This window comes from Xenopus tropicalis, chromosome 7 (genome assembly GCF_000004195.4).
Source record: "Xenopus tropicalis strain Nigerian chromosome 7, UCB_Xtro_10.0, whole genome shotgun sequence".
NCBI classification, from domain to species: Eukaryota; Metazoa; Chordata; class Amphibia; order Anura; family Pipidae; genus Xenopus; species Xenopus tropicalis.
Window position 1 is genome coordinate 5,982,588 of NC_030683.2, and position 13,120 is coordinate 5,995,707.

The window sequence follows — 13,120 nt, forward strand, 5'->3', positions numbered from 1 at the left end:
AATAAGAAGGGGAATATGGGAGACGGAAGGGAAGATGGGGAGTATAAATGATGTAGTATATACAGGATATACAGTTGATAGAGGCATTACTTGATGGCACTGATGGCTCCTGTAGGACCTGCTGTGGGACCTGCTTACAAAGCGATACCTAGAGGAAGACATGAGCAGCCTCGGGCTCCGGGACTTCCTGACAGCCATGGAGACATATTCTGCTCATAGTCAGGTGACTCTCATCTACTTACCCCCCCCCCCACTGATAATGAGCAATAGCCAATCACAGTTATGGATTCATGGTACTTGTATATGGTATGCTCTAGGTGTATAGTGAATAATGTACCCCCTATTGTAACATGTAAGGATATTATTAATCACCAAAGGAGTGCCAAGGCCATATAAAAGCACCAGGTCATAGAATGAGTGCTTTTATACAGGTCATGGTATCTGATATCCTTATATTTTACAACTGGGGGTACATTTCAGTTTATTTGGGGAAGGGGTGGGGAGGGGAATGGAGGGGCTGCTCCGTTATCTATAGGGTCACTTGATGGCAGATTGTTGATTTGACTGTTCCCTTTCTGCAGGTTGTCAGCTTATTGGGCCATGTTCTGCAGGGGCATCTGGATCCCGCTGCCCTGCGCTATGTTCTACTACAGGCCGATATGCTGGGCCCAGTAACCCTCGCGCAGGGTTCCGACTTCCAGTCCTTTATACAGCAGCATTACCCATTCCTACAGGTAACTCCGCTCACACTGTAACCATGCAAATCTGTATTTCAGCTAACCTATTGTTTCTCCTACTCCCATGTAACTGGAGGAGTCCCAAGCCGGACTTGGATTTCTTACTATTGAGTGCTATTCTGATACCTACTGGGAGCTGCTATCTTGCTCCCTTCCCATTGTTCTGCTGATTGGCTGCTGGGGGTGGGGAGGGATTAAATGAAAGATCTTACGATTGTGGCCATCGATTCTTGTAGGAAGTGGAGCGAGATACTTTGATTCTGGAGTTCACGGCCTACAGTGGGAGAGCTGCCACCCCCGCCCACATAATGGGATTTATCCTGCTGCTGGTTCTGCGGCACAAGGAGCCACTTATATTAGAGGTAAGTACTGTGCAAGACACATGGGCCAATAACAAACGACTATAATACTCAGAAGAAGGAGTTACCCCCAATGTTGGGTGAGAGTTACCCCCTGGGGAATAACTAACCTGCCTAGAAGAATAAGGCCTCGGCTGCCCTCTGTAGTGGGGCGAGGGCCACTGGGTGCATCAGTTCTGCTAATGGCCCATAAGGTTTAGTTGGCAATAAGGGGCACACACGGGCTGACTGGTGGCTCTTTGTCTCTTCCTTTTTGCCCCCCGGTTGCCACAGGGCAAACTTCCCGGCCAGCCCTCGGCCTTGGACACGCTATTTGCCATTTCCCTTACTGTTTCTCCTTATTCCAACGCTACAGTTCGAAGCCACGCTGACGACATTTGCCAAGACCCAGAGCGGTTCTGTAACTGCCGACGAGCTGTCTGACGCTCTCGATGACCTGGTTCCTCTCAGCGGCAAGGCCGAGAGACAGTTCTTGATCCAGCAGGGCTCGGCCTCCTTACGGGGCAACCGCATCCCAGTCCGGCAAGCCGCACGTATCCTCCTGGTCTTGTGAGGGCACCAAACCCACACCCGGTGATGTTTCCCCAGTCCCCTCTTGGGTAGTGTCATATAGGAGATCGAGGTACAACATGGCAGCTTATGGTTTTCTTGGTGCAAACTTGAGATTAGACCCCCCCCAACCCCAAACTCCTCCACCAATTTTGGGAGGGATCCAAGCTGTAAATTAGACCCGCTACCTGCCCAACCCTGTGACTTTCCGCCAAGTCAAAAAGTAGCCTTACCTGTCCAGATTTAGTTGGGCAGTCTGGCTAGTTCCACTCTTACTGGGTATCTGGGCATGTAGGCTGGCCTGGGCTGGCAATCTGTGGGTCCAGTCACTAAATAGCCAAATAGGAAAACCCCTAACCCTGTAGGCAATTATGAATAATATACAGTGCTGGTTTCCCTAAACATTAACCCTATCTGTAACAATGGCCCCTTTATTGGGGCTCCCTATAGATCCTCTCAGGTCCCTGTCTGGGTTTTAAATGAGGGGTGGGCATGTCCTAACGGTCCCTGCCAGAAGCACAGTAGGAGGGGGAGAGCCAATCACAGGCCTGCACTCACACAAGCACAGGCAGGCTTCAGTTCCCTATCAGCCTGGCTGCTGATTGGTTCCTATCCTACAGTGCCGCCACTCCCCCTGCACAGCCTGGGAAAGGAGGCAGCAAGAAAAGGAACAGAGGGGCGGGGCTAGTGGGATTTGGGGAGAAATTTCCAATAAATCAGCCTGAAACACGACTTTATAAAGCCCATTCCTTCTGTATTTAGTTGAGTACAATGCATTGGCACAATAATGTTTTTCCCACAATACGTCCCCTTTAATATATGGTCACTAGGGGGGTCAGTTCCCAGGGCCTGATCTACAGTCTGTGCCCATATTACTGACTGGCAGTGCCCGCCTGTGAGAGTGGAATGAACCTTAACTCTGAGATACAGATATTGTGGGATACTTGGGGAAGAAAGAAGAAATATGGAAGAAGGGGGATCCATTCCCATCGCTCAGTGAGACACGCGGCTCAGGTATTACTCTGCCTGAAATATAGTTGGCGTTGTTTAGTTGAAATGTTATAGTTGCACAACAGCCAAAGGCTGGGCATGAAATAACAAGTAGGGAAAGTAATGGTTATGGGCGGCGCCATTAATATCTCTTCTTGTTCATTGGCAGAAAGCAGGGAGGGCAGGAGTGACGGGTCTCCGGGCAGCAGGGACCTCACAACCCTACGGAACGCACTGGAGCTGGCACAGGCCTGGGGATCCCTAACTGGGCAGATATAAATGGCCGCCCAACGGCCCAGCACTGCCAGTCTGCCTGTGGGACGAGCTATTAAATATTCCTGGGCATCTCAATCCTTACGCTGTGATGATTTGTTGGAACATTAAAGGGGAAGATGTGAGGTTTTACAGAACGTGTTGGTTTGGCATTTCCCAGCGTTCATGTAGTAAATCATAATGTCCCCTGCACTACCCTTATTTACCTGAGGGGGGCAGCAACTCGGTCCGGCAATGAATAGCGCCACCTACTGTAAATGATAAGGATATTAGCAGTCACTGAGGGGTTCTGTGCCCATATAAAGGCACAAGGCTGCAGGCTGAGTTATACAGGGAACTCTGAGTATCACTCATGTATTATAAGGGATAATGTACCCCCTACTGTAAATGATAAGGATATTAGCAGTCACTGAGGGGTTCTGTGCCCCCCATATAAAGGCACCAGGCTGCAGGCTGAGTTATACAGGGAACTCTGAGTATCACTCATGTATTATAAGGGATAATGTACCCCCTACTGTAAATGATAAGGATATTAGCAGTCACTGAGGGGTTCTGTGCCCATATAAAGGCACAAGGCTGCAGGCTGAGTTATACAGGGAACTCTGAGTATCACTCATGTATTATAAGGGATAATGTACCCCCTACTGTAAATGATAAGGATATTAGCAGTCACTGAGGGGTTCTGTGCCCCCATATAAAGGCACAAGGCTGCAGGCTGAGTTATACAGGGAACTCTGAGTATCACTCATGTATTATAAGGGATACTGTACCCCCTACTGTAAATGATAAGGATATTAGCAGTCACTGAGGGGTTCTGTGCCCCCCATATAAAGGCACAAGGCTGCAGGCTGAGTTATACAGGGAACTCTGAGTATCACTCATGTATTATAAGGGATAATGTACCCCCTACTGTAAATGATAAGGATATTAGCAGTCACTGAGGGGTTCTGTGCCCCCCATATAAAGGCACAAGGCTGCAGGCTGAGTTATACAGGGAACTCTGAGTATCACTCATGTATTATAAGGGATAATGTGCCCCCTACTGTAAATGATAAGGATATCAGAAGCTATGGGCCGTACGTTGCAGACAGGCGGGAATGCAGTTTAGTGGGTTTGTGCCATGAGCGGAGGTGCAGCTCTGGGAACCACATTACATGGATATTTTCAGGTGTTAAACCAATGAATTAGTCAGAATTAGTCAAGTGAATGAATGATGGCTCCGCGCCACATACCTGAGACCGACCTACCGACATTGCTACTCACACAGGCAACACGAGGATTTACGAGAATCCGTTGCAAGAACCTGTTGGGGAGTCAGATTTATGGCCCCGACTGTGTGATTTAATGCACAGTCATCAGCGCTAATTACAGCACAGAGCGCTCCATTAACAGACAGCCGACTTTCATTCTTGGGAACGGCACGTTGGGTTTGGCCAGGAAACTACAAGTCTCACCCCCGGGCGAGAGCACAACATATCTGAGAAGGAGGGTCTCATTAGAGCGCTGCCCGTCTGTTGCTTTAACCTCTTCTTGCCCTGACGGCGTGGAGTCGGGCCCAGTGGCGCTGTACGGCATAGGGAGAGAAAAAATATATTCTGAATGGGGAGGTACTGGTACTGGTACTGAGATCGGTGCCGTAACATGGGTCGCCTGGGTCCCACAGCTGAAAGGGCTGCAAACCCAAACAGAACCCTGCCCCTTGGTTTGCTATAGAAGTTGCTGAAAAACTTAATTTTAGATGCAAGAAAATTCACCAATGAGAATTCTACTGACCAAAAACCTCATTATAAATGCAAGAGAAGTGACCAATGAGAATGCTGATTCCCAGCACTGTGTCAGACATCTTGTTGGTACCTTACATATAGAGACAATTATTTTTTCTTGTCATTATATGGCACAGGGATCAGACATGGGGATAAAGGGACAGACTTGGGAAACTGTGCTTATTGCTCCCAACTCCAGCTCCCAGCATGCCTCACCCTTCATTACATGTTTCTTCATTCTGGGATTTGTAGCGACAAATAAAGTTTGGTTGAGCAGTGCTGTGCAGCAGGTTTTACTTCCCCTTGAAGGAAACAATATAAACCCTTTATCTTCAGGCAGAGGAGCAAACAGTTGCCAGGCAGACTATGGAGCCGGCGAGGATACAACATCCTGATTGGTTGCAGGGCTGCAGATGAGAACATTAAATACCCACTGGGGGGAACTTTATACACTATATAAACATTAGAGATGCGTATGTCACATGACTCACGGAAACCTGAACACGCAGCAAATTTCCAACTTCCTTGATCATGTGACAAAGTCACATGACTTTATGGATTCAGATTCCGTTGGGCCAGAAGTAAAAGCATTTTACTGCCAATAGATTTGCCACATTAGTGCCACCTAGAACCCTATATTTATTCAGCAGAAAGCTTTACCATATCTGAGTAACAGCCCTAGAAGTTCCATCTGTTTGTTTAAGATAGCAGCTGCCATTTTAGCCTGGTCTCTGTAACTTCCTGCTGCAGCTCAGATTACACAGAGATGGGAGTGGGAGTGAATTCTGATGGGAGGGGGAGTGAATTCTGATTGGAGGTGGAGAGAGCTGTGCAGACTCGTGGATGGATTTTCCCGAGAGGAAGTCTGACACAGAAGAACATGTTTACACAAAAGGAATCCTGTGTTTCTTTTGATAGAGGACCTTCTTTATTCCTATACACTAATCTTGTTTCCTTACCGCACAATCCCTGTATGCACAGCTCTCTCCTCAGCCCTACGGATATAGATCCTCAGTGAGAGAAAGTCTATCAAACGCGGTCTTGTCATTTAAAGTGAGCAGTAGGCCGGTGGCGCAGCATTGGACGGCCACTAGTGAAGGCGTTGGTCATGATTGGCCAGTGCAATGTTAGCCGACTACTCTGCTCTGTCCACAAACACACACAGGTGTGTCCCCTGTGCATGGCTCTGCTGCTCCTTATAACAAAGGTAGAGATGAAAATGTCTCTCTGTGACAGTCACCGAGAGTATCCAGAAGAGCAGACTGGTGCCCATCCCATGCGTTGCTTTAGACAGCGCCACACTTTGGGCCTCACGTTACTACACCATTACCACCAGTGGAGCAGATCATAAACCCCATGTTCATCTCTGAGAGAATCTGAGGGGGGATGGAGTGCACCCTTTATTGGTGCAGAAGGCTACAAAAGGCAGTCGGGAACATCAGCGAGCAGGAAGCAGCGGGGCCGGCGAGCTCCATCTTGTTCCAGCAGGCCTTCACATGTATCCCATGTTGCTCTTTGTTTCCCATCTTTGCTTTGCTTCAAACCTGAAAATTGCAAAAGAGCGGCGATGAGTGCGGATGTGCGGCGGCGCGGCGACCTACGGCATTTACATGATTCAATCAGAGCTGCAAATGGCGCCGCTGCCGGGTAACAGGACAACTGACTGCAGTGAAAGGGTTAAAAAAAAACGATACCCACTTTAAGTGCAGTTTCTACATTGTGTGTATTTTTCTCAACATTAAGCGCCGATCACTTCTAGGGATGCACCAGATCCACTGTTTTTGGATTCGGCCGAACCTCCAATCCTTCATAAATGATTTGCCTGAATACCAAACTGAATCCGAATTTATAAGAAAAAATATAAGATACGGAAGGGTTAAAGATTTGGATTCGGCTCAATCTGAACCCTGGATTCCGTGCATCCCTAACACTTCCCAGGGGCCAAATCGGCACTTCCTGGTGCCCAACTTACCCCCAAGCAAGATTCTTCCCTTTCTTCAGACTCTCCTGGGAGGCCTCCCCAGCCTCTTTGGCCCGGACGTGCCGCTGGTAGGGCGCCGCTTTGCTGATCTTAACAGCCAACTGTAACAGAAAGGGGGTTAGTGAGACAAGGAACACACACGGGCAGCCCTATTGGCCACAAACTCAAATATTCCTACAGCAATCTGCTGGCCGATAGTCCCATCCCGGGCATTTGCACAGCAGCTCGGAACCTGGCGTGCCCAACCCCGGCCGGACTATGGCAATCAATAAAAGCCTGGGCTCCTGGCAAACTGCTCGGACCCCTGATACGGTTGCTAAACAATGGGGTCTTTATCATAGACTTGTGCCTTTTTGGTGGGCTTCCGAGTGCCTTATGGTGCCAGTCTATATCATTTGACCCAATGGGTTCCCACTGGTATTATGTGTTTGTCGCTGCCAGCTGTTCATGCACACAACCCCCAAACACCGGCCAATCCTTGCTGCCTACCAACACACTGCAGGGAAGAGGACAACGCTATGTAGTTTCCCATCAAATTGCCCACAAAAGTACCCCAAGCTGCCCCGGGTCCAGCTTATTGCTGGCTTAGATTCCCTTAGCTGCCCATATGTGTGCCGATACAACTGTGGCTACTGAGGCGTTTTGTACAGCGTGTGGCCATACACATTCAGATGTTAGTCTTCTTCCAACCCATTGTACGTCTAAACCATCTAAAACTCACATTCAGCCTGTAATTGTAGGATAAAGCCCTAAAAATAACCAATGGGAGGATGTTCTGAACATGAAATAGTTACAAGTACGAAAGTGACTCCCATTGTAGGTCCCCCAAGGCTATCGGCAGATACACAACACTGACATTTTCGAACCTGTCCGACTAAACGACCTATGGCACAAAAATATGAGGTCGGAAAATGGTAGAAAACTGCGTATTATAGGTGCGTATGGGCAGCGTTACCGACACCCTCTGCTGCTACAAATAAACTCTTAATGCAACCAAAAGCCAACGTCAATGGCCGCCGGGAGGTTTCACAGCGGCGCTCGGATAGGATTTTCCCCTGACAGAAGGCGCTCGTCCTTCCCTGCCCGGGAGCGGATCACAATGGAGAGAAAGAGGGAAAGAATGGCGCTGTTTATAGAATATTCCGGAGCGCCCGGGTCCCATTCTGCCAGTCAATGAGAGAGCGGCTGCGGTCACATTACCTCTTCAGCGCCAGTCTGTATGCCCTCCTCTATCTGGGCGCGTCGGCGGGAAAGATATACACAAACATAATGCCGGCGCAGCAAAGCCTCGGCACTTTTCATACGGAACAGCCGCTATTTAGCTGCATTTTAATTAAGGTGTCTAAACATTATCGCAGGCAACGGGAAATTGGTCCGAGCCGGCAGTGGAGAAAACTAAGCTCTAAAGGCTCTTTATCGCTATATTTCAGGAACCAAGGGTGTAAAATGTTCTAATTTGGCCTATATTAAAAGCCATAAAAGGTCTTTCAGAAAGATTAATGGTACTTTGCTTGGATTTAAGATAAGGGCTTTAGCTGGTAGCAGCAGCGGGTCCTGGCTGCTCCCTGGAGGCGATCATCTTTACAGCCACTTAGAAGATTTGTTAAAGCCCCGGCGTAACCCCCAGCCAATGCACAGTCGCATTTCCAGATTCCAGACCCCCCCCCCCACCACCCTTTTTGCTTCTTTGAATTCCTTTCGGTTTTACAGGTTTAGAGTGTGTAAATCATCTGCGACAGTAAAATAGACGTAAAGATTGGAGCTTGTAAAACAGCAAGTTACGGCTATACGGCAGCCCCGCTCCCACACTGGGCTCGGAACATAAATATCTTTTATTGATAGCGTTCCTCCAACAACAACCCTATGTACTGGGAACCGGGGACAAGGGGCCCCTGCTGGGAAACGTTTAGTCTCTGGCTGTAAATGTCGCTATCACTGCTTTACGTGGGTCGCTATCAAGAGCACTTGGCCAATAAACATTTATAAAGATACGGGCAGATATAAGCTGCCTATTCAGGCCCTTCAGACTGATTTGGCAGTTTATCTGCTCCTGAATGGGCACCCCCGACCCATTTCTGGCTTAAATTCTACTGGACAGATTTGATTTTCCCATCGGCTCGGGGACCACGTTGGCTCACAGATGCAGCCCTTGCTCTGACAGGTCCTATTCCCAATGTTGTAATGTGATCATATGGCCCAATCGAATTACTCCGATATCACCTTAGATGGGCATATCAAGAGAAGATCTGGCTTGTTTGGCAACCTTCTTAAAGTGCCCATACACTGGCCAATCCTAGCTGCCGATATTGACCGATTCGGCTGCTTATCTGCCTGTGTATGGGCACAAACAATGGGCCTCCCCAACCCTGAAATCTGGCAGACCTTGATTCTGCAAGTTTGATTTTCCACCGGATCGGGGACTGCATTGGCTCTTTGATTCGGTCCCCGGACCGACGGTGCCTGGTCTAATTCGATCGTGGGGATATCAGAAGAAGATCCCAAGATCGAGGTCGCCAAGCAAGTGGATCTTACCGCGTATGGCCAACCTTTAGGCCATTTTGCAGTTGATTTATGACAGTGTTAAGTCAGCTACACATTGGCCAAAATGATCGAGGGGCCACAAACAACATGGCGGCTTTCCTATTGTTCCAATCATTTGTGCACTTGGAACAGAAGGACTTTATCTCCTCATCTGCCGATGACCCGGCTACAGTGAGTCAGCGGATAAAGTTCCCTTACCTGCCCCATTTCAGAACCGACCGACACCTACAGTACATGGCTTGTGGTTGGGTTGGGAGTGGCACCACGTACGGCCATCTTTACTTATACTGATTAAACTAAACTGCGAGGGGCGCTGTGTGACGTAGGGCCAATAGGGCTCTGTTTTTACCCGTCGGCTTTATTGCGCTTCGTTGCACCGAGTGCAGATAAACGGCTCCGTCTGAATGGAAGATAATGGGTTCATTAATTCTCCGCTGAACTGATTAGCCAAGGGAAACATCTCGAGTTCGGTGTTAAATAAAACAAGCTAATTACCTCCTTCTATCCGCTCAGATCATGGGCAGAGAGAACTGTAAATTATATCTCATTCTCAGCTTTGCCGCCGTGTTTATTTGCCAAACGAGTATAAATAACGCGGAACCTGACACCTTCCCGAGCGTCTCCGAGATGAGCGCAACCCCAAAAAAACTCTTCCCGTGGTGTTTTTAACAAATTGTTTATTTTATCAGCGATTCCGATTGTCTTAACGAAAGCTCAACGTTAGTGTCAACCGAGTTACCTTGGAAACGGAAAAGATCAAAGCGACAAAAAAAAAAAAGAAAGTGGGGGGGGGAAAGCCCTCAATTGTGTGATTAATCAAGTCAGCAAACAGCTTATTTCTTTTAGCCTCCATGCAAGTATGAAAATGAGATTCCGGGAGCTCGGCTTTGTGCAGATTTGTTCATTCTTATCAGAACAAAGCCAGCGGCAGCCTATTTCACGGATCATTGGCACTGTCAGGACTGATGCACAGAATGGGTGACAGCCCCTTATTCTCAGGCTTGAGTAAAATTAGCAAAAAAGTCGGCACAAATTACCCCCTCATCTTTTTCGTAATGTGACATTATTCATTTATTTTTTTTTTTTTATCCGATTTTCAATTTTTGTCACACTTTCTCGACCCCCACTCTCCCTTTCAACTCGGCGCCCCTCCTTTTCCGCAGGCCATTCCTTCCCAGAGGTTCCCGGCTGAGCAGTAAGGCACAGAGCAATGCCCCATAGAGGGGTAAATCCAATCACGCCCTTTTCAGCAGAAACCATGAGATGGCTACGTAGATATGTCCCCTCCATATTGATAAGGTCATCATCACATGTGGACACTGCGACGCCTACGCCTACACTTTGGCTGTGCCCTATCATTGTGCAGGCACGTGGAATGGGGTCGTTTTAGAGAATCGGAAATGGGCCACACTGGGCTCAGCTTCTATGGAGTTTGCTCGGCTTCAGGCAAGAGATAGGCGCACCAGTGAAGCAAATACGACCCAACATTGAGCTGCATAACCATTTTACATTACTGGGACGTCGAGCTCCACCAATAAGTGAGAGTTTGGCACTGTAAAGCTGGCCATACACGCACCAATGATATTGTAGGAAACAATACGATACGATATTCGGTGCGTGTATGGCAAGTCGGCGAGGCGACCGATATCACAGGAGGCTGCTGATATTGGTTGACTCGCTGGTTGGGCAGGTTAAAAGATTTTGATCGGGCCCATAGAAGGCGCCTGAGCAAAATCTGCCTTCAGGGCTTAATCGGCAGAAGGAGGTAGAAATCCTATTGTTTCTACCTAATTATCTGCCGTTTCAGCCCTGAACGTTAGTGGCCACCTTTACTGTCACCAAGAGCCGCTTGCACTGTGAGATGTTCCGCCCTGTAGTTCCACCAATATCCAAGACATCTTCTATCTCATTTAGGACCGATTTGTAGATGAGCTGTGATTCGTCTTTCCGCAGCATCAATATCACTATTTACAGTTCATCTCAAGATCTAACAAGATATCATATGTATCAGTGGGGTTTGAATAAAGATTGTGGATCTTTTGCTTCACAAAAACATATTTATGAGTGAATCCTCCAGCCGTTAGTCACTGACCTTGATCCCCAGGCCGGAGCTCCTCTTTACTGATAAGGGCACATCTTCAGCCCCTTCTCAATGGCCATTTCAGAGGCTCGGGGTTGTGCATGGGCAGCAGTATAGGAAAATTCACAATTTTTACCCTATTGTGCGCACATTTGATCCTGAGCAGTTATTCCAGACAGGCACACAGTACCCACGTAGCCAAAAGGGCCACTAGGAAGCAGCCGGAGATGGTGGCATTGTTAGGAGTATACTCTGAGCCAATGCAGCCACGAAGAGGGAAAGTGGCCTGGAGAACAAGGTTATTGATAGGAATCACAAAAGGGGTGCCGGGCAAACAGCCCCCCACAGTGATATTCACTTTGCTTGTTTCTACTAAATCAAAGATTAGAAACCTGTAGGCGAAGGAGAAGGCAAACTGTATTTCACAAGTGCAACGTTGATGGCACGGGGAGAGATTCTGGGCACATTCCTTACTGCAATTTCTCCAAAACAACTGTCGGATGACTCCATATCAGCCCGTGGCTACCCGCTACAATGTCTTGGGTGTGGGTTCCTGCCTAATAGTGTCCAGAAACCATAAGATCTGCTTGTTTGGTGAGGTCGCCAAATGAGCAGGTCTATCCACAGATATGCCAAAAGGTGGCCAATATCGGAGTAGGACCCATTGAAGTGAGCTGATGCTCACTTCAATGGGTCCAATTGCCGGTTTGACATCTACCCAGTTGTAAGCCAGATATTGGCCGTGCAGGCCCGTTTGGGTCCCTTATACACTGGCAGAAATGTTGCCAAAATGGTCTGAAAGACCTGAATGGGCAGCTGAAGTCTGCCAGTATGGCCACCTTAAGAACTGCACTTCCTGGGGGTATGTGTTACAGGAACCAGGCTTTCAACTCACTGAAATAGCCCTATTGTAGGCAACAGCGGGCATCTTACAACAAGCAAAGTGGGCAAACCACCTGCACCCCATGTGCCAGGGCCCGAACAGTACACACTGAAAACAAGGCATTGTGGGGGGGAAAAAAAGAAAGTAGCACATCTCATATGGGGCCATACACCAAGGAGTATGGGGCAATACACCAAGGGGTAAATGTCCCCATACACAGGCCGATGCGCTCGCTTGGCGACATGTCGCCAAGTGAGCGGATCTTCTCCCAGATCCCCACCTACAGGTGGCCGATATCGGGAGAATCCAGGCTAATTTGATCGAATTATAAGGCCAGGTATAGGAAAAGTTGGTCCGGGGATGATGAGGTCCCCGATCCGACTAGATTTTCTAACCTGCCCGATCGAGATCTGGCCAATTTCAGGCCGGATATCGGTCGGGCAGGCCCGTCGGTAGTGCCCATACACGGGCCAATTAGCTGCTGAATCAGTCTAAGGGACCCATATCAGCAGCTACAATTGGCCCGTGTATGGGGACCTTAAGGGACAATACACCAAGGAGCAAGGGGCAATACACCAACGAGTAAGGGGCAATACACCAAGGAGTAAGGGGCAATACACCAAGGAGTAAGGGGCAATACACCAAGGAGTAAGGGGCAATACACCAAGGAGTAAGGGGCAATACACCAAGGAGTAAGGGGCAATACACCAAGGAGTAAGGGCAATACCAAGGTAAGGGGCAATACACCAAGGAGTAAGGGGCAATACACCAACGAGTAAGGGGCAATACACCAACGAGTAAGGGGCAATACACCAACGAGTAAGGGGCAATACACCAAGGAGTAAGGGGCAATACACCAAGGAGTAAGGGGCAATACACCAAGGAGTAAGGGGCAATACACCAAGGAGTAAGGGGCAATACACCAACGAGTAAGGGGCAATACACCAACGAGTAAGGGGCAATA

General features: G+C 48.4%; 2 protein-coding genes across 3 annotated transcripts in view; one reads left to right on the forward strand and one right to left on the reverse strand.

Moving 5' to 3' along the window:
- The window catches only part of LOC101730242, a 107,758-nt gene extending 104,772 nt beyond the window's left edge, over positions 1-2,986 (forward strand). For both annotated transcript variants that reach the window (XM_031906238.1, XM_018089891.2), the window contains exons 18-23: positions 116-223; positions 582-734; positions 974-1,099; positions 1,452-1,629; positions 2,576-2,659; positions 2,805-2,986. In XM_031906238.1, coding sequence (XP_031762098.1) covers positions 116-223; positions 582-734; positions 974-1,099; positions 1,452-1,629; positions 2,576-2,659; positions 2,805-2,914 — 759 coding nt within the window. In that variant the 3' untranslated portion in view covers positions 2,915-2,986. The remainder of the gene's footprint in view (positions 1-115; positions 224-581; positions 735-973; positions 1,100-1,451; positions 1,630-2,575; positions 2,660-2,804) is intronic.
- A 2,590-nt stretch (positions 2,987-5,576) lies between these two features.
- The window catches only part of fam204a (family with sequence similarity 204 member A), an 85,610-nt gene continuing 78,066 nt past the window's right edge, over positions 5,577-13,120 (reverse strand). The window contains exons 7-8 of the mRNA XM_031905738.1: positions 6,644-6,753; positions 5,577-6,215 (exon numbers count right to left, since the gene is read on the reverse strand). Coding sequence (XP_031761598.1) covers positions 6,164-6,215; positions 6,644-6,753 — 162 coding nt within the window. The 3' untranslated portion in view covers positions 5,577-6,163. The remainder of the gene's footprint in view (positions 6,216-6,643; positions 6,754-13,120) is intronic.